Raw genomic sequence first — 21,611 nt, forward strand, 5'->3', positions numbered from 1 at the left:
TTTGACTGGAGTGGAGTACGTGATGCCGTGTACTACGGGAACTGGCATCAAACTGGAAATATATTCGTTATTTACTTAGATTTAGCGCAGTTAGCCTATGTGGGTGCTTATGTAGCGCAAAGCAAGGAAAAGCATTGCATCACGTGCACCCACGCAACCCTTCTTAAACCTACTTCAGTGTTCTTCAATAAGTCTGAGCATTCACACAATCCAGACTATTTTACTGATAAAATCTCACTCTATGGAGGCTACAGCATAATACACAGCTTTTCTATTACAAGGCTGGAGATATAGAAGGAATGTATGCCATGTATGCCTATGTCCTGAGACTGTGGAACCAGCTGTCCTTGCTCTTTAAATCTTTCCAGCGCCCTACAACGCTGCAAGAAATACCAGCTTCTCCCACCTGCTGTGGCATACATGTTACCCTATAACCATTTAAGGCTCTTACATCTCTTAACATATTAAAAAACACAGCAGAAAAAATGTGTTATGTAAAAACCCTCAATGAAATAAAAACAAATCTCTGCCACTGCCTCTCTAACCATTAATATACTATTCGAGGAGGGTTTTTAACCCCAAACATACATAGGGACCTGGGAATCCTCCCAATAGCCAGCTCCTAGACAATATAGGCACTTAGAAGCTGAGTGATATGAGCTGGAACTTAATATTTTACTGCGATGTAAAGCTCCAAGCAAATTCTTGCTCCAGGAGTGAAACACTTACAGGCTCAAAGGCCTATGAATCGGAATGACTGTTTGGGGTTTTATGAACTGATGGGCATCTAAAGTTAACAAAGCCAGGTGATACTGATCGATAGAGATATATGAAACTTATTAAACATATTCATCGAGTAAAACACAAGGATTTATTACAATATTACAAAACACAAGGATTTGATTAAAGGCATAAAAGCTGCCAAAGCCTACCTGGCCTGGAGGATTACAAATGACCTTTTGAAAAACTACCCTTAACAACTATGTACTAATGCTGTGTTTTGCTGTACTTGAAAGGAATGAATGAAATAAAGAATACAAAAAATGAAAAAATATCCTTAACTGTACCCGCTCGACATTCCAGGACAATTCTCTAACTATTACCTCATCTTCATTTTTATCACTTTGTTCTTAAATGTACATTATTACTTTGTTCTTAATATGTCAAATAACTCAATTCCTTCAACTAGTGATAGCATTTACCTCATCATTGGTCCCTTCCCCTTAATCCTACCCTGAAACTTGCCTTACCCTACCCCAGCCTTAAACGTCGCTCTGACTCTGACCCTCACCTGGTCCCTTGCCCTAACCTGACTAGGGGTTTGGCAATGTAAGAGTTGGTGGGGGCAGCATCCGTAGAAAGAAGAGCAAGGCACTTCACACAAAGTCCCTGGACAGTGCAGCAATCCACATGGACTAAATCACTGCAGGCCAACGTGTGATCTTTGACCCTAAGCAATAAAATACAATGCATGAAAATGTTACTTTTCTCTTTAGTGTTTTTAGAACATGAACGCGCTACCTCGATCCTCGGGAGAGGAAAACGAGCTAATTACTTACTTGAAGAGGTCTGGGAAGGCAATTTGGAAAGAGAGTGTAACGAAGAACTCTGCTCATTCGAAGAAGCCCGGGAATACTTTGAAAATGACAACAAGACTGTAAGGAAACCTTTACTTTCATTTTTATTCTTTCACCGAACCTACTCATTGTAAAATCACAGATCTAGCTTTCATGAGGATGTCGCTGATGCTTGCCTCCCATTTAACCCTTTCTACAAATACTGTCACCAGTTAATATAGGTATTGGTTGGTCAGGAAATTGCAATGACTCATCTAGCTTCAGAGGGAATTAAAACATAAGGCCCCATTAGGAGGGCGGGTGGATTACCCCCGCCGGGCCGGCGGTGGTCACCGCCGGCCCGCGGGGGCAATCCGCCCGCCATCCCTGCAGAAAAGACCCCCCGCCATAGTACAATGGCTAAGGGTCCGCGGCGGATGGAAAGACCGTCCGCTGCTTTTCCGCCCGGTCGACATGTCGACTGGGCAGAAAAAGGGTTCAATACAGACACCGCCAGCCATTTTACAATGTGGCCTTTCACATGCCTTTCCGTGGAGGCAGGGAAAAGCATGCGGAATCTGCTTGAGGGGCCCGTTGCGTGCCCCCATGGACACCGGGGGGTGGGGGGTGCACATGGGGGGTACCATAGCCTTCCAATGAACAACGTGGCAGGCACCGGGCGGTGCCTGTCACGTTGTGCACTGAAAAGCACAACATGTATTTTTAGCACTGCGGCAGGCGGTGCATTCAGCCCCACCCGCCGCAATGTTAAAAATGAGGGATGTGCCCGCCAGTGTGGCGGGCGCATCCTAATGGGATGTACGGGACCGCCGCAGCCTTAGCGGGCGGTCCGAGTTCCCACTGGTATGGCGGGTGGACAAAGTCCACCCGTCATACTAATGTGCCCCATAGTATCTTCACAACAGGCTGCTTTAGCTGTCTTGGAGAGCACATCTAAGAAGTAGTGCAGAGAGTGTGGGCGTTGGGTATGTTCCCTTCAGTCATTGGCTTTCATGGGTTTTGCATTGTTTGCCATTGCCTGGGTGTGGTGTCGATCAAGGCCGCGGCATGTCTGAAGTACTGGGTTTTTCAGAACCCAGCGGTGCCAGGGGACACAACCTAAGACTTCGAGTCCTTCCTGTTTCAGACTTCAGAAACGCAGAGTCTTCTTGGTGAAGTCAAAGATCGAATTTATTGGCTGCAGCCAGTAACAGGTATCCTAGAAGTACAACACGGTGTATATTCTCAGGAAACTGCTCAGTCTTACAAAGACAGCCATCCCTTTTTATACAAAATATTATGCTTTAGGCAAACATTCCTTATTCTACAGTTGACCATTCACATATTTTCACGACAAAGAAAAGCAGATTCATGATGACAAGCCCATTTTCAGTTTGTCCAGACCACAATCAATTACCCGTCAGGGCCCAACATTTTTCATCAGATATCGACGGACCCCTAATAAAAACGGGCACCTCCTCCTCGTAAAACAGGTCATAAAGAAAGAAACAGGGACAGGTGTATGTAAGATTAGGCATGGTTTGTATGCGATGAAAGGTTTATGGTATGCTGTGCCTTGATCTTAATCTCGATTGGCCACTGGGAAAGGAACTGGCCAAACAGGTTTGGCTTCGGGCAGTGGAGTCAGCTTGCCCAGGTCATACAAAAGTCAGCTAAAGGTGTACGTGTCCCAAAAGGCTAATTTCGGCCTTAGTCATCGACCTATGTGAGGGCAACCACAAAATGGCTGCCATGCACAAAATGGAACCCGAGGGTTCAGGACGGAATCCCTGATTTAATGGTGATCTCGCCACTCAAACGTGACGAAAATACTTGCACACCTTACTCTCGTCATTTTCGGTCTGATGTTACCAAAATCGTCATGATTCGACGACTTTTATAACACGGGTGCAGAATTTCAGTACCACAGCCCTCCTTTTGCCCTTACATAGGCAATAACCTATACTCACGCTAATCTGAGTCCAGGTCTATATTCATAAATTCATTGAGATGTTGCTGTAGCATCATCCTATTACTTAGCTCGTCCCTCGATACAGGTTTCCTTACACACGATGTAGCACAGAGGCCACATATAGCAGGAGCACACTGTACGCACAGACAGAACAGGAAAAGAATGGCTAAGATCATCCCAATGACAATCAGAATCTTCCATCCCCAGGTAGATAACAGTTCCCTGAACCATCCCATCAATGACCAATCCCCTTTATCCACATGAATAGATTCAGAGATCTTATGCAGTTTGGAAATGGCCTGGTACACTGTTGGAGCGTTATCTGGAATGAAAACACAGCAACTTGACTGGATCACTTTACATACCCCACCTCGGTCTGCAAGTATGACATCTAACGCAACTCTGTTCTGAAGAGTCATAAGACGATCCGACTGGAGCTCAGCAGTAAAGTTACTAAGGGCACCGGCGGTTTCAACTACGGTGGATTCAACCACCCTCGTTAATTGCCTTATGTTCCTGCTGTTAACCATGGGTCCCCAAAACGGCAGAAAACCCTTCACGAAGTCTCAAAATTCTTGTCCTGCAGTGTCTTCTTTACTGAAGACACCTCTAACTATCCTTGTCTTATGGTAATCTGCCGCAGCTGTGTAGGTGGGAGGCAACAGGAATGAAACAAAACATGTGCCCGAGAAGTCAGGGGCAACCATGTATAGGCTCTATCATGACAGATGAAATAGGTACCCCTAGCTGCTAGGAACGAAGGGGAAGTCTGAGACGCAAAAACATATGTTTCGGTGCAGATACTTTTCCCTAACTGAGCTCTGGGATTCTTGCCATTACCTTGCAGACATAGGTGACCCTGATGGGGTACAATCCAGATCGGGGAGGATCTCTTTGCTCGCTGGTTCTCACTCAGAGTAACTCCATATCCGGTCACGTTCCATCCAATATATGCTAGTGTCTCATCTCTCGGGATAGTCTCATAGGAAATAGTTTCCCTAATCATATCTACTATACCCTTAACTAGAGCATTATTCTTAGGATTATCTTTTATGGAACGTAGGGGGTGGACTTCATGAGCATAGATGAACATCGTTCTGTATGCCCACACAGAACCATTATGGCTGAAAGGCAGGACCAGATAAGGGATACCTTTATCAGTAGTATGAGGCATAAGACCACACACCCGACAGTTAGTCGTGTTCATTACTAATTGGTGTTGGTGCAAAAGCTGAACGAAGGAGTTATTGATAAACTCTAATCTCCTAGTGGACTCATGTTCAGGAAAAGGGTGAAAAGAATGTGAGGAAACAGTAGAAGGAGGAGGTATGGGCGGTGTAGTGGGTGCAAATGTCACTCGAAAAGAGAATAAAACATATCCTATTAAAAACATCATTACACTAAACAACATAAAAATGCATAATATCAAAAAGCGTTTCTTGGTCATCATTCTACAAATATTTTTCTTTAAAGTTCATCTCTTTGGCAGGTCTCTCCATCTCGAAAAACTCCATCCTCTAACCGTGCTGCTCGCGGAGGTAGGGTGTTCCGTGCTAAGGAATGCGCCCGTCAGTCCAGGGAACTCCCAAGGAGCAACCAGAACCGTCGACCTTGTGTCTCCGGCTTGCACTCCAAAGACTTGTCGCCCACGACCCTACAGCTGAACCCGGATGGTGGTTCGAAAAACAAAAATAAAAAAGTTTCTCAGATGAGAGAGCTGCACTTTCAAAAATAGCAAAGAAAGGTATTTTATTTGTCCATAGTTCTCGACCTCAGATTATAATGGCTTTTTCCAGGTACTGTCTGGTCCTGGAACAAAAGTTCAGGCTCTGTAGTGTCCAATCGAATTGACGATGGCACAGCTTCTTGCAAAAGATTGTCACTTTCACGTTCAGAGTTTGTTCCTTTTACACGTGCATCGCTGAAAGGCAGAAAACGAGGCACAGTCTCAGTTTCAGAGTCAGCAATACCCTCCTGGACCCACCGGTCGTACGGCAGAGGCAAAGGGACCCTCTTGCAATGTACACCCTGGATCCAGTGCTTCTTTCCTTCCACTCGAACGGCTGATCTCGTTGAGAGAGGGACTAGGTGGGGGCCGGTCCAACGGGGCTGATCATTCTTTGTCCGCTGGAAGTTTTTGACCAGCACCCACGAACCGGGATCGATAGTATGTCCTGGAGCTTCAGAGACCTGAGGCAGAGCATCGTGAACCTGTTGGTGTAAAAAACGCAATTTAGCCGTCAAATCATACAAATAATCAAGCAATACAGGGTGTTCAATCTCACTGAATTTTGTCGGCCTTGGCACACCCCATATGTTGGCTGGGCGGCCGGACACAATTTCATAAGGACTAAGTCCCACTTGCGAAGGCACAGTCATTCTGGTTGATAGGAGTGCTAAAGGCAAAGCGTCAGGCCATTTTAGGCCAGAGCTTGCTTGTATCTTGGCCAGTTTAAGTTTTAGTGTGCCGTTGTATCATTCTACTAGTCCAGCTGATTGGGGGTGATTTGCAGCGTGAAATTTTTGCTGGATACCTAGCCCGTCACATACTTTCTTCACCACTCGACCCACAAATTCACTCCCATTATCACTCCAGACCATTCTTGGCAAGCCGAACCTAGGGAAAAATTCTTTGACAAGGGCTTTAGCTGTGGATAAGGCAATGTTATCTTTCAGGGGATATGCTTCTACCCATCTCGAAAAGGCACAAACAACGAGTACGTATTTCAAATTGTTGCACCTTTCCATGTGGATGAAATCTAGCTGCAAAGCCTCAAACGGATACGTTGGAGGCGCAAAATGACCAGCTGGAGTTGGGGTTCCCCTACCAGGATTGTATTTCAGACACACCATGCAATTCTTGACCACATTCTCTGCACACGTAGGAATTCCAACATTTTGCCATACTGGAGCCAACAACTTACAAATCCCTTTTACACTGATATGAGCCATTCCATGGGCCATTGTAACCACTGCAAGCACATACGCATCGGGTAGCAACCATCGCTGATGCTCTGACAATTCAACCCAACAACCATTTGCATCCATTTTACCCGTACTCTCTCTCCACACACTCAACTCTTTCTCTGTAGCTTCAGCTTGAATAGACTTCACACTCTCTATCATATCTTCACACATTCCAACGTCACCAACCCATCTTGCAGGGCCTGCAACATACATTCGGCTCATCACATCCCTTGCTGTTTCTTTTGTGACTTCGTCAGCAAATGCATTGCCACGACCAACATCATCAGTAACCTTCCTGTGTGCACTGTATTTCACAATCGCAACTTGTAATGGCAAAGTCAGTGACTCAAGAAGCTCATTCACCAACTGACCATGCTGTATCTTAGCTCCATGCGAAGTCAGAAACCCACGCTCTTTCCACAATTGCCCAAAACTGTGAGCAACACCAAACGCATACTGGCTGTCAGTATATATGGTCACTTTCATTCCTTTTGATAACACACATGCTCTCGTAAGTGCAATCAACTCCGCTGCTTGAGCTGAATTATGTGGGATACGTGCAGCTTCAACAATCGTATGCAAAGTCGTGACAGCATATGCCGCAGTCGTATCACCATTCGGAAGCTTGAAGCATGAACCATCCACCCATAAGGTACCATCGCACTTCACAAGAGGAGTGTCCTTAAGATCTATTCTCCCTTTCGTTTCTTCTTCTGTCCTGAGAAAGCAATCATGCTGTTCAGAAACATCTGTTTCTGCTACAATCGGCAACAACGTAGCTGGATTCCACGTATTGCATCTCATTATGTGCACATGACTCGCTAAAAGTGTCAACTCGTAACCTGACAATCGAGCACTAGTTAAGTGCTGTGTCTTGGTCCTATTTAACAAAGTGTCCACTGCATGTGGAACCATCACAATCAACATATTATTCATCACTAAACCAGCAGACTGCCGAATAGAAACAGCTGCTGCCGCTGTGGCTCTCAGACAACTCGGCAACGCTTTAGCTACCGGATCCAAAGTCGACGAAAAATATGCACATGGACGCTGCTTGTCTCCAAAAGACTGTGTCAACACTGACAATGCACAACCTTCTTTCTCATGGACATACAGTGTAAAGGGCTTACTGTAGTCGGGGGTACCCAACACAGGAGCCAAACACAATTTTTTCCGCAATTCGGAAAAACTTTTCTGACACTCTTCAGACCACGGAAGGGGATTCGGTGTGTCTTTATAAGTTAATGCCACCAAAGGTTTGGCCAACAAAGAAAAATTCGGTATCCATTGTCTGTAATATGATGTAATGCCCAAGAAAGCACGCACTTCTCTCTGTGTCATTGGCACACTCAATGTTGCTATTGCCTGAATTCTTTCTGGGGTCAGTTTCCTTCCCTCCTTCGATAAGAGATGACCTAAGTAGGTCACTTCATGTCGACAATATTGCAATTTTGAAAGAGACACTTTGTGATGCAAATCAGACAAATGACGCAACAACGACAACGTGGCTTCTTTACAAATCTCCTCAGTATCTGCAGCGACAAGCAAATCGTCGATGTACTGAATAAGGGTAGCGCCATCAGGTAAAACAATCGTATCACGCTGTGTTTTTAAAGCCTGACTATATATCGATGGACTTTCACAGTAGCCTTGAGGAGCGCCTTTGAACCGGAAGCTTCGGCCTCCTAAACTGAAGCCGAAAATATCCCTACTCTCCTCAGCAATCGGAATGCTGAAGAAAGCATTCTTCAAGTCAATCACCGAAAACCAAGTTGCGGAAGCTGTAATCATAGTCAATAGTGCAGTGATGTCAGGAACAACTGGAAATTGTGGCACAACGATTTTGTTCACCTCTCTAAGATCAATCACAAACCTGTAAACAGGTGGCTGAGAAGGGTCCGTACGTTTCAAAACAGGCAGAACTGGACTATTGCAAACGTTGCCTCTTGTCTCTTCAATTACATCTTTTTCAATCAGATCATAAATGATCGCTAGCAACGCCTTTTCACCTTCACTAGAGATCTTGTATTGGGGAATGCGTGGCATTTTAACATTGGCTTTCAATGTCACAACATATGGCGGTATTTCCAAAAGACCCACATCATTAGGACCAGTAGCCCAAAGAATATCAGGAAGAAACGACAATTCTGTCGTAAGTTTATCCTTCGACAAATACATTGGGGAGACCACATTCTTACCCAATGTAAGTTGTACTCCCGAAGGAGAACAATACAATGTCGCATACAATCTTTTCAACAAATCCAATCCTAACAAGTTCTCACCACAACCTGTCGTCAGAATAAGGGGTGCTTCGAATTCACAAGGTCCAACAGAAAGGGACATAGGACTAGAAATCGGGTTCCTAACCGGGGCGCCAGAAAAACCTACTGAAACATTCGTCTCGCCAGACAAAGGTGCGCCAGGGAGTTTAGAGTGCATAATAGAACTCTTTGTAGCACCAGTATCCAACAGAAAAGGCTCTGACACACCTGATGTAATCACCTCAACATAAGGTCCACTCTGATCTACTGGAACTGAAACAACTCCCTCTCTTTGTCTATGGCTGTCCTAGCAATCATTACCTTCCATATTCTCATCTTCAGCATAGTAGTCATCAGCATAGTACTGAGTCGTCCTACCAGACGCGTTATTCTGCTGATCAAAACTATTCATTGAATTTTGAGGCGGAAAGGGACGCGCGTTCTGGGGGAAATTTCCACGTCCTCTACCTCTAGCAGTTTGTTGAACACCTCGACCTCTTGCACCAGAGGCCCCATTCATACGCTATAACAAAATATGACAACTATACTTGAAATGACCCTCTTCTTTACAATATGAACACTGATTGGGACCTACAGGAACACGTGGTTGAGAAAACTCGAACCTTTGCGAGTTTCTCTGAAACTGTTGAGGTTGCTGATAGTTACTCTGACCATTACGAGGCGGATACGCCTGCTGTAAAAGAACCTTCGTTTTTAACTCTTTAGTTTTCTTGTCTGCTCTATCCTTCTCATCTTTATCCCTATTTTCGTAATACTGTGCAGTAGCCAATATCTGTGCTGAAGAGGAAACAGCCCAAGAACTTTCTGAATCTTTTAATTTCTTACACAACTCGGGAAGCAAATTGTGCACAAACTTGTCAACGAACAACCGTTGACCACCTTCTGTACTCATATCTTGACCACTGTGGTCGATAAACGTTTCTTCAAACCTGGTGAAGAAATCAGACACTGTTTCATCTTTCTTCTGCTTACACGCAGACAATTAGTCCCAATTCACTCGCATAGCAGGCATTAAAGTCTTCATGTAAGTAACAATCTTACCAGGGAGGTCTGCAACTAAAGGCTCGGGTTTAGCACCACCAACTTGTCGGCCACCTGCAGCAGCGATATTAACCCATGAATCACCTAACTCTTGCACATGATCCGTATGACGGATCAATCCCTATAAAGGCTGTGGAACAACATTTCCAAACAACAGGTCTATGTCAGCTAGATTCATAATACATGAGTCTGCAGTCTGTGATAATTACTTATAATACCCTGCAGGATTTTTACGGGGGTCAGGTAATGTCTGCTTAAGGGCCAAAACTTCGGCTCTTTTCAATGGAACATGTACCCAAACACGCTGAAAGTGTGGCAGAATGGCCGGATTAGCATTCGGGTCCCCTTCTCTCCAAACTGGGGGAATTTCTCTCATTGGATATTGTTTCACCTTCTTTTTAACAGAGGAATCAGGCTCAAACAACGACCGAGAAATACCCTCACTCCTAAACGACAACAATGTCGCAACTGCTTTCTCAACATCGGAACCCACAATCGTGCCTTTTGCAAACTCAAACCGTACACGGCACAACTCAGGCGGATTGGATTCCAAATCATTTTCCTCCAATTCCTCACAAAGAAAAACACAAATTTTCTCGAAAACGTATCTCTGTTTCGGTGCTTCCCACTGATGGAAGACATCCATAACAGACTCTAGCTCATATCTCGTGGGGTCAGTAACCCATTTATGTGCCAAATTATTTAACGTTTCCCGTTCTCTAGAGTCAGGCAGTTTACTACACAACTGTTTGCGCGTTGAAACAGGGGTCATACTTGTTGCCCCAAAGAGAGGATATAGAAGACTAGCAACAGTATCAGTCATTCTTTGTCGAACAGAAGGAGAAGTCGACGAAAGAACAGGGGGAGAAACAGAGTGAGGCAAGGCAGATGCAGATGCAGAAACAGAGGCAGTATCAGGAGGAATATCAGAAGAGGCAGTCGATGCAGTAGGCAAAGTCGTAGGAAGTACAGGTGGAGCAGGTAGCAAAGTCGGCGGCCCTTGAGGAGGCTGCGCCAGAGGAGTAGGAGCCAACTGAAGAGGAGCTGGCGGCTGTGGAAGAATCTGAGGCACAACAACCCGAGGTTGCACAACTAAAAGTTGAGGAGGTGCTGTAGCACTTTGCGCATAAAGGGGTGGCGAACTCAATAAGTGTGACATTAGAGGGTCTTTTTCAAGTTCTTTTGCTGCATCTTGCTGAAGAGGCGGCACAACTGGATAACATTTATCAATCGCCATTTTACGTTGCCTTTGCAACTGCTCACTTGCCTGTTCTTCTTCATTATCTTTAAACTGCATAGCAGCTTGCATTATCGAGATACCCCTTTCTCTCTTAATTCTTTTTGCTGGTTTAATTTCTTTCTGTTTGGCTTCCTTTCGCCATAGGCGGAAAGAGTCAAACATCGCCGGCCGGGCTTTCTTCTTAAAAAGTTTAACCTCCAGATTATCTAAAATCTCCGTGTCAAAGCTACCATATTGGGGCCATTTTAGAACACCATCTTTCCTGGTGTATCGGATCCATACTTCATTATATGTGATGGGGCCTACGCCATGTTTCACATAAAGTTCATAGGTTGGAGTTCCAATCGGAGGAACCGGACACGAGTCCTCCAATCGGGAATCCCTGTTACAACCAAGACAAAACAAATTTCCAAGTCTGCTAAGACCAGGCATCTTCGCTCGCTAGTCTAGCTTCAAACTTCAAAGGATTGTCGAATACGATAGTCTCGTGAATACACGAGTCCCTCGGCTTTGGTACTTGCAAGTTCCAAATCAAAGATCCCAAGGGGATACCCAAACTAAGAACCAAACTAAGGACTGGGAGACGCTCCACTCATACTTAACTGAGGTATCGATGACGTCACCAGAAGACTCGTCTATCGTTTCGCTCTACCAATCATCAAGGGTCCAAGACAGGGCAATAGTCAGGGCAGCAGTCCTTCGTAGCCGTCGGGAAGCAGGGAACCTCGCAGCAAAGACTTTCGGACCGGACGACATACAGGGGTCGATGAAGTGGTTGGCCTTCCTCCAGAACAGGGGGGTTTTTGCCAGAGCAGCAGCAGCAGCTCACCTGGAGGAACATTGCACCATCTCGCCACCTGGACACGCAGCCTCACGCCCCTGGGTCCGGGAACGCTGTTGGTCTCGCCGCCATCACCATCTCGGCGGCTGGAGACTACAGCTCCCAGCGGGCTTTGCGTGCACTTCCGGTCCCCGTTGACAGCGCGCCCGGAGGCGCTTCAAAAGCGGGCCAGCCCCTCGACGGAGCGGGGGTTTTTGCCAGAGCAGCAGCAGCAGCTCACCTGGAGGAACATTGCACCATCTCGCCACCTGGACACGCAGCCTCACGCCCCTGGGTCCGGGAACGCTGTTGGTCTCGCCGCCATCACCATCTCGGCGGCTGGAGACTACAGCTCCCAGCGGGCTTTGCGTGCACTTCCGGTCCCCGTTGACAGCGCGCCCGGAGGCGCTTCAAAAGCGGGCCAGCCCCTCCGCGTCGCGGACGCGCGCGGACGCCGGGCGGAGCCCGGGCAGAGGGCGGGCCGTCTGTGGCCGTCAGGGGCCGAGGGAGGCCGGGCTGGGCCACGTCCCTTTCCACGACGACGCACGCCTGGTGCCTATTGCTCTCCTGTTGCCCAAATCATGTCTACACGATCTGGTAAGCCTCTCAGGGGTGAGATTGAAAGGGGACTTAATGCCGCGAGCCCCGTGATAGGGTCAATGGACCGCTTCATTACCAGGGTGGCGGCGGTGATTGAAAAGGAGATTGCCATCTCTGAGCGGCGTCTATCTGAGGTATATCTCCCCGCAAGTCGCTCATTATTGGGGATAGACGCCCAGCCGCTCACACCATCCACTACACGGGTTCAAGGAGGTACCTCCCCCAGTATGGACAGTGCTCCCTTGGAACCCCTTTATCGGTCTGGTATTGAGCAAAACATTGACAGATTGGAATTCCAGGCTGCTCCTCCTTCTATAGACACTCTGGAAGATGATGGCCGTAGTAATTGCTCCGCATCACTACCACTTATTCTGTTAAGTGATGCTACTGGAGACCTAGAGTCCCCTAATTCCCTTGTATGTACCTCAGCTGTATCTGATGGAAAGCTGGTTGGGGCATCTTCTATTAGCGTGTCTTGTTATACTCGGCAGGAGTTTCCCCTCGTAGGTAAAAAATCACGTAAACGCAAGAAGGGTAAGCTAGTGAGACAGGCCGCCCTCTACCAAAGAGTAAGGAAGTCTCCTGTGCCAAATCCAAGTATTACAAGGGGTACCCCTATCCAGAACGAAACTGATACAGAAGGGGACATACTGATCTCTCCAAAGGGCCCTCATTCAACTAAAGTCCCAAAGCGAGCTGACTTGGTAGTGGTAGAAAATATTCTGGAGAAGGTTTATACCCTCTTGAAACCATTAATATCTCAAGTGAAGGGTCTAGGGGAGAGGATCGATAAATTAGAGCAGTCAACTCTGGATGGGTTACATTCACTCAAGACAACAATTAAACTAGCAACCAGAGTGACTGTAAATAAGGATGTGGGTGCAAAAGGGAATGAGTTGTTAGCGCAGAAAGGCCCTGAGCCCCAAATAACCCAAAATAAAGCTGCTCTTAATAATCGAGTAATTCCAGCTCCGAAACCCCCTCCGATTTTGAATCCAGGGCCAAGCGATAAGGGACTTCCAACAAATAAAGAGCCAGAGAAAAATCAGGCAAAACCAGATTCCCAAAAAAATCAACAGACATCTAAGGACAAAAAGGCGGTTCAACAAAAATTAGTAGCTAGTAGTAAACCCAGTGGCCCAACGACTAGGAAAGCTTCCAGGCCTGCAACACAAAGTCCTGCCCCAACAATCTTTTCACAGGCCCCCAGTATCCGCCCTCGACGGATTCCCCCAATTAATCTCCCACCTGACTGTCAACCATTTGTTGCAGTCATGGTTAATGTGCCTCCTCTAAAGGATGGCCAGTTGGAAAACCATCAATCACTTAAGAATAAGTGTATACACTGGCTGAAGGCAAATAAACCAATCCCCCCGGGTATGGACGGTATTATCTTAAGTGTCCGTAGAGTGGGATGGGTGGGGCAAGGGAAAAAAATGCTGGAAGGGGACTGTGTTATTATAAATTTCCAAGATTATAGAATGGTGCCATCCATTTGTACTCCTATTATAAATATGGGGGCCCCGGGGGTGAAACTGGTAGACCTCACGTATTTCTACCCTAGGCATCTTGTGAGCCCTATTGGAGGAAGTGGAAGTTCTCTCAATTCGGGCCAAAACTGGGCCGGGGTTGTAGGAGGCGACAGGGAGAACTATATGCGGGCAAATGGCCCCTGTTGACTGGAACCAGTGAGGAGAGCAGAACGAGAGGAAGTATCATCCGCCCATACAAACCCTGTAAGTGAAATAGGAGGGTCTACAATAACTCCACAAGATCCTTGCTCTCCTCGGTTATATAGAGGGAGCCCCAGGGATAGGGGCCTTCAAGCGTCCTGCGACTTTCCACCTGTGACGGACCTAGTCTTTAAGGTTTTCAGCTGGAACATCGCAGGGATTGCTGGAAAATTGGCGCTCCCAGATTTTACTGCATGGGTCGACAAGCACTCCTTGTGTCTATTTCAGGAAACTTGGAGCTTGATACCGGTCCATAGGGTGGGCTTTTCCTCATACTCCTCTCCTGCGCGGGCCTCAGAATCCGGGAGAGGCCGCCCAGCTGGCGGCCTTCTTATTTGGGTCGCGGCACCTTTAGACTGTAGAGTGGTGGACTATCCCACAGGCTCCCCGGACATACAAAATATTACCCTTATAGACCGAAGGGGAAGAATTGTTTTAAACATCTTTAATGTGTATGCCCGGGGTACAAAGGGTGGGAGAAAGTCTCCAGTGATAGCTCTTCTTGAGACCCTGCTAAATAACACCCCCAATAAGACCCGCACCCTGGTTGTTGGTGATTTGAACTGCACGTTCGAGCCTTTGGGCTCGGATGTTTCCCTCGACCAGGATGAGGAGGATGCCAGGTGGGGAATACCGGCTCTGGACATCGTACCGATCAAAAAGTGGACAGAAGTGGCGCTCCAAATTTACTCCCTTACTCTCGAATTTAATTTAAGGGCAGCGAATGGGAGGACTTCCTTGGATAGGGGGGGTGCACATACCTACAACAGACCAGGGCACACCTCTAGGCTGGATTATGTCCTAATAGATGTGTGCTTGTGGCCTTATGTGAAGGACATGCAGGTGGTCCCCTCGACGGAGAGTGATCACAACCCTCTCTCCCTAGAAATGGAGCACTGGTGGCAACCCCAATGGAAGGCCAACATTAAAGAGGCGCTCGTACCACTAGATGAATCAGAAGTCTCCCCATGTGGCAGAAGAATTAAATGGGCGAAACTGGTCCTATCCGAGGCGAAGGTTGGGGAAATTCAATCCCACTTAAACCGCGCGGTAACATCTTTGGAATCTTCGCTAGAAGGGGTTGGTAAAGTGAGTGGGTTGTTTCTGTCTCTGGTTGAAGACCTAACCAATGTCTTTACCCTGTCCTCTAATAAGCCGGGCACTACAGGAATTAAAAAGAAAGTTTATGAGGGGTGGTATACCCAAGCCTGCAGGACCCATAAGACAAAGCTAGTTGAGGCAGTTAAATCTAAATCCCAAAGTGTGATCCATGAGGCTAGGAAGGCTTATAAAAAGATCCTTAATTCGGCTAGAAGGGAGTGGGAAGAAAAATACTGGGAGGACCTACTCCAGGCTAGCAAAATCAGGGATTCCGGTGTGTTCTGGAACCTCATAAGGAAACGGACCAAATCCGATGCAGTCATGAGACCCTGCAGCATTCCACCTCAAAGTTGGGCAAAACACTTTGGGTCTTTATACCTCCCACCAGACGGGGAACTGTCTGTGGGGACGGATCTCACGCTAGCTATTGAACCTCATGCCTATGACCTTTTCACTCCTTCAGAGATTGAGGGGGCAATAGGCTGGGTGGCACCACGCAAGGCACCGGGCCCGGATGGCCTTCCGGGTGATCTGATGAGGGCTTACCCAAGGGAATGGGGAAGGATTATAGCTGCTCTACTAAATGACATTATGAGAGGAGGAGTAGTACCAGAATCCTGGAAAGGGGCGATGGTAGTCCCCATCTACAAAAAAGGTTGCAGGGAAACCCCGGGAAACTATCGACCTATAAGTCTGATAGACTCCACCCAAAAGATAGCTGGTAAAGCTATCCTAGGTAGGATCCTCCATTGGGTGGAGGAGAACAAAATCCTATCAGACTTTCAGGCAGGTTTCAGGGCTGGTATGGGGACTATAGAGCAGGTGTTCAGGTTGTCCCTCTTGGGGTGGAAGGTGGTGGAACTGGGCGGGGGCAGTCTTTACTTAGCCTTTATAGACTTGAAGACTGCCTTCGATCTAGTTCCCCGGGAAGAGCTTTGGAGGGTCCTTTTTGAGATGGGGTTACCACCTTACATCTTGTCCCTTCTTATAAGCCTTCATGCCCACACTTTTGCACTGGTCCGTTGGGGTAATAACGGAGAACTAACGGAAAAAATACCAGTGTCTAGGGGCGTAAGACAGGGCTGCGTCTTGGCGCCCACCCTATTCTCGTTATATCTGAATGGGGTGGTAAAACATCTCCTACAAGAACCAGCTGACGCTCCCTGTCTTGGAGGTGTCCGCATCCCAACCCTGCTTTTTGCGGACGACACGCTCCTGATCTCTAAGACCCCACAAGGACTACAGAAACTTCTAACACGATTCCAGGAGTTCTGTGCTGCAAAAGGTCTTACAATAAATGTGGACAAAACCAAATACCTAGTTCTCAATCCACCTAAAAAACTGGGCTGCTCACCTACACTTAACTCTATTCCCCTGGAGAAAGTAGCCGAATTTGACTACCTTGGCATTCGGATTACGGACAGGATGACATGGGCAAACCACATTGAAAAAATGGTCCTTAACCACCGGAGAGTAGGAGGAGCTCTCATGAGGGAATATAGGGCCTCAACTAGGAGATCGCTAACCCCAGTACTTGACATTTACAAGGCCAAAGTAGCTACTTCAGCCTTGTATGGGGCAGAACTGTGGGGTCATTGCCGCCTGGATGCCCTAGCTACTGCTGAGAGCAAGCTATTAAAATCCTTCATTGCTCTCCCCCTGAGCACACCATCAGTACCTGTGAGGATGGACACGGGATGTAAAAATATTAAAGACCAGGCCCAGCTTCGCCCGCTCCTGTTGTGGACACGGATCTGGAGGTGCGAAGAACTAAAATCCTATGCTGATGCACTGAGGGACATAATGAGCCAAGGGGGTTGGGCCAAAATTAAATGGTTAAGGGACACCAAAAAGTTGTTGGAGAACATAGGCCTAGGGGATTGTTGGCCATCCCGTTCAGCCCCCCCAAAAGAAGTTGTCAAGGCGCTTTTTTGGAATTGGATTGCTGAGCGCCTAATCGCCAGCCCAAATCACTGCAAGTCCACCGCCACCTTTTTACAAATTAAAGACAACGTGGCCTTTGAACCTTATTTGGACTTGATTACTCTCCCCTTTGATCGGGCCCTTTATTTTAAATTTAGAGTTGGTTCACTCCCGTTGGGTGCCCTGGTGTCGAAATGGGCAACAGCGGACCGCACTTCTCCCAACTGTGCATGTTGCCATACTAGGATAGAATCTATTGTGCACGTTCTATTTGAGTGCCCGGATTACGCAAGGCCTAGGAGCTTTTGGCTGAAACCACTCTGCCGTAACATGGGCACACGCAGTTACTTAGTAGCCTTGCGTATCCTAAGCACGGACACTTCCCCCTCAATAGTCTGTGGAATAGCTAAATTTTTAAAGCAGTTTTGGCATATTCGATGTAAGAGACTGTCAGTAGCTGTTTAATTCTTGTTTTAGCTAATTTATTAACGGATTTATACCCTTTTATCACTCTTAAACATTCTAAATACTTTTTACTGACTTCTTATGGCATAAACTTTTTTGTATACTGTATTGATTGTATTATGTATGTGCTTATAAGATATCTCTGAGTATCGAATAAAAGCTTATGACTGACTGACTGACTGATGAAGTGGTTGGCCTTCCTCCAGAATTTCACGCGAAGCTCCTCACGAACCTCTGGCTTGGACCGGTACCGCTGAAATCGCCCCACATTGGGCGCCAACTGAAGTACTGGGTTTTTCAGAACCCAGCGGTGCCAGGGGACACACCCTAAGACTTCAAGTCCTTCCTGTTTCAGACTACAGAAACGCAGAGTCTTCTTGGTGAAGTCAAAGATCGAATTTATTGGCTGCAGCCAGTAACAGGTATCCTAGAAGTACAACACGGTGTATATTCTCAGGAGACTGCTCAGTCTTACAAAGCCAGCCATCCCTTTTTATACAAAATATTATGCTTTAGGCAAACATTCCTTATTTTACAGTTGACCATTCACATATTTTCACGACAAAGAAAAGCAGATTCATGATGACAAGCCCATTTTCAGTTTGTCCAGCCCACAATCAATTACCCGGCAAGGCCCAACATTTTTCATCAGATATCGACGGACCCCTAAATAAAAACGGGTACCTCCTCCTCGTAAAACAGGTCATAAAGAAAGAAACAGGGACAGGTGTATGTAAGATTAGGCATGGTTTGTATGCGATGAAAGGTTTATGGTATGCTGTGCCTTGATCTTAATCTCGATCGGCCACTGGGAAAGGAACTGGCCGAACAGGTTTGGCTTCCGGCAGTGGAGTCAGCTTGCCCAGGTCACACAAAAGTCAGCTAAAGGTGTACGTGTCCCAAAAGGCTAATTTCGGCCTTAGTCATCGACCTATGTGAGGGCAACCACAAAATGGCTGCCATGCTCAAAATGAAACCCGAGGGTTCAGGACGGAATCCCTGATTTAATGGTGATCTCGCCACTCAAACGTGACGAAAATACTTGCACACCTTACTCTCGTCATTTTCGGTCTGATGTTACCAAAATCGTCATGATTTTCAGTACCACATGTCGAGGAAAGTTTCATTGTCCCTTTTGTGTTCCCAGTGGGTTTTGGTGATATTCTCAAGTAGAGCTTACATTAGGCTGCTGAAGCAACATGACATGGAGCTTGTAACTCCAAGTTAATGTGTGCTCTTTAATAAATTTGTTGTATTGCCATTATGACCTTTTAATTGATAGGTTATGGCTTTTGTTTAGGAAGTGGGTCCTCTTCGTCTTTACAACAGGGTACAGTTATTCACTAATCATCCATGCACATTCATTTGCTTTACTTTGCTGTCATTAGAAAATGTTCTTGGAATTACAGCCACGTTTTTTTTCTCGCAAATACGTCAGCATAGACATTACTGCCTTTTGTCAAAAGTATCTACACTGCAATATTTGCTGTCTATGCCTTTTAATTTAATTAATGCAGACATCATGGTGTAAGTCTTTTTTTATGTTTGAAAAGCTTTATTGTGAAAATTGGTTTACAAGTATAGACATCAGCAAGAAGGAACAGAAAAATGTTCAAATAAAGAATGCAATCCAAGCAACGCTGATATCAATATTAAAAACAAACAGAATTTTGTGGAATTTTAAGATAAAGGGAAAGGGGGAGGGAGTGGAGAGAAGGGGGAACAAAGAGGGGGGGTTAAAAAATAAATCTAGCAATATATAAATATTACAGAGTAAAATTATGAATAACAGCATACATATAAAAGTGAAATAAACATTCAATGCCTACGTTCAACGTTAATATAATGTAACAAGAGCAGTCTATAAAAACTGACAAGAAATTCAAAAGTCAAATTCTTCAAGGAGGTTTACAATTTTCTGAATTACTATGCAAAGATTTCTTTAAGGCCAAACGATCTAAATAGGAGGTAAAAGGCAAGCAGAAGAGATCAGTGTTACGAATTGGATTACAGGAGGAGGCAAAGGCAACATCTAGTCTGTGGAAATGACAATGTTGTATGGAAATGTTTGTGAGAGACTTCCAATTAGATGAAATATGTTGAAATGCAAGAGCAAGCATGAAATCAAAAAGGCCCTGTGTAGGTGGAGGAAGGTCTAAAGAGTCAGAGAGACTGCCCAAGAAAAGAAGAGTCATAAAATAAGGAACAGTAATCGTAAAGATTTGTGTGAGATATAACCAAATGTTGTCCCAGAATCTAGAATCGGCAGGACAGAGAAAGAAGAGATGAAGAAGATCAGCATTAGGGGAACCACATGTCCAACAGTTCGAGTTAGAAGAGGTTGAAAAGCATGACAGAGAGAGAGGAGACAAATAAAGTCGATGATAAAGGTAAAATAAAGATTGAGTAAGGGAAGCAAAACAAGAAGATTTTAGGGACCTGGACCATAGCTTATCCCAGAGAGCAACAGACCAAGTACAATCAAAATCCATTTCCCAGGAAAGTTCCAGCTTAGTTTTATTACGCTCCGGATTAGGAGAGGTGAAAAATTTAGAAACAAGAGACGCTTTGGGAAGAGTGGTGAGGATTTTAAGAAGAGAGGAACTAGATACAGGTGATGAGGAGGATGGAAGGGAATAATAAAGATCAAGAATGACTGCCATGAGAGTGGTGAATTTTTGGAAAAAGAATCGTGGGCAATGAAATAAGAATTGGGGAAAGGAACAAGGTAAAACCCCATTAAAAAATTGATTAACCCACATGATGCCCTTTAATCTCCAAGCTTTCCAAAAAATGGGTCTGTTATTTAAAAGTATCAAGGAGTTATACCAAATGGGGGAATTTAAAAAAGATTCACGTGTAACAGTAGTAGAAGAAACCAAAGGCTTTAAAATAGAAGATGTGTGTTTGAATAAGGGAAATGAGGTATGAGGAGATTTAGCAGAAAATCGTATAAATTCAACAAAGGAAAAAGGTAACAATAGCGTTCGCTCAATAAGGAGCCAAAGGGGGGTAAAAGGGGAAGGCTCTGATGAAAGCCATCTGGAAGCTTGGCGTAGTGAAAAAGAATTATGATAAAGACGGAAATCTGGAAAATTAACTCCACCATTAGATTTGGGTTTACGAAGAGCCGCAAGAGAGATTCTAGATTTTTTGCTTTTCCAAAGATACTTTGAAAGAGATGAATCGATTCGTTTAAAATGGTTTGCAGGAATATGAACAGGTAACATAGAAAAAGTGTATATTAGAATGGGAGCTATCATCATTTTAATTGAATCTAATCGACCCCACCAGGAAAGAAAAAGAGTATTCCAGGGAGAGAAGGATTTATCAATACGAGACAAAACTGCAGACATATTTAAGTTAATTGAAGAAGGAATAGAGTTAGAAAACCAAATACCAAGGTATTTGATCTTGGAGCTATTCCTAGCAAAGCCAGTAGAAGAGAAAAAATGAAAGACAAGTTTTGGTTAAGGGAAGAATTTCCGTCTTATCAGTATTAATCTTATATCCGGAGACCTGTGAGAATAAATCAAATGTGGCTAATGGAGGGGGACGGATACTTCTGGATCAGAAATAAATAAGAGAATATCATCTGCATATGCAGAACGTTTCAGTTGCTTATCTCCATAAGGAAAACCAGAGATGGAATGGTTGTCACAGATGGAGGACAAAAAGGGTTCAAGCGCTAAAACAAAAAGGAGTGGGGACAGGGGACAACCCTGACGTACACCTCGTTGAAGAGTAAAAGGAGAGGAAATCTGACCATTCACAAGTACAGAGCTTTGGGTGCCGAATATAAAAGGGAAATAAGGGATATGAATTTGAGACTAAAACTATGCCAACGTAAGGAGGCGAACAAGAAAGACCAATCATCTCTATCAAAGGCTTTTTCTACATCAACAGAGATA

General features: G+C 45.5%; 1 protein-coding gene across 2 annotated transcripts in view; it reads left to right on the forward strand.

The window, feature by feature from the left end:
- The window catches only part of LOC144772977 (coagulation factor X-like), a 381,158-nt gene that overhangs the window by 70,882 nt on the left and 288,665 nt on the right, over positions 1-21,611 (forward strand). For both annotated transcript variants that reach the window (XM_078657701.1, XM_078657700.1), the window contains exon 2: positions 1,497-1,657. In XM_078657701.1, coding sequence (XP_078513827.1) covers positions 1,497-1,657 — 161 coding nt within the window. The remainder of the gene's footprint in view (positions 1-1,496; positions 1,658-21,611) is intronic.

This window comes from Lissotriton helveticus, chromosome 8 (genome assembly GCF_964261635.1).
Source record: "Lissotriton helveticus chromosome 8, aLisHel1.1, whole genome shotgun sequence".
Lineage (NCBI taxonomy): Eukaryota > Metazoa > Chordata > Amphibia > Caudata > Salamandridae > Lissotriton > Lissotriton helveticus.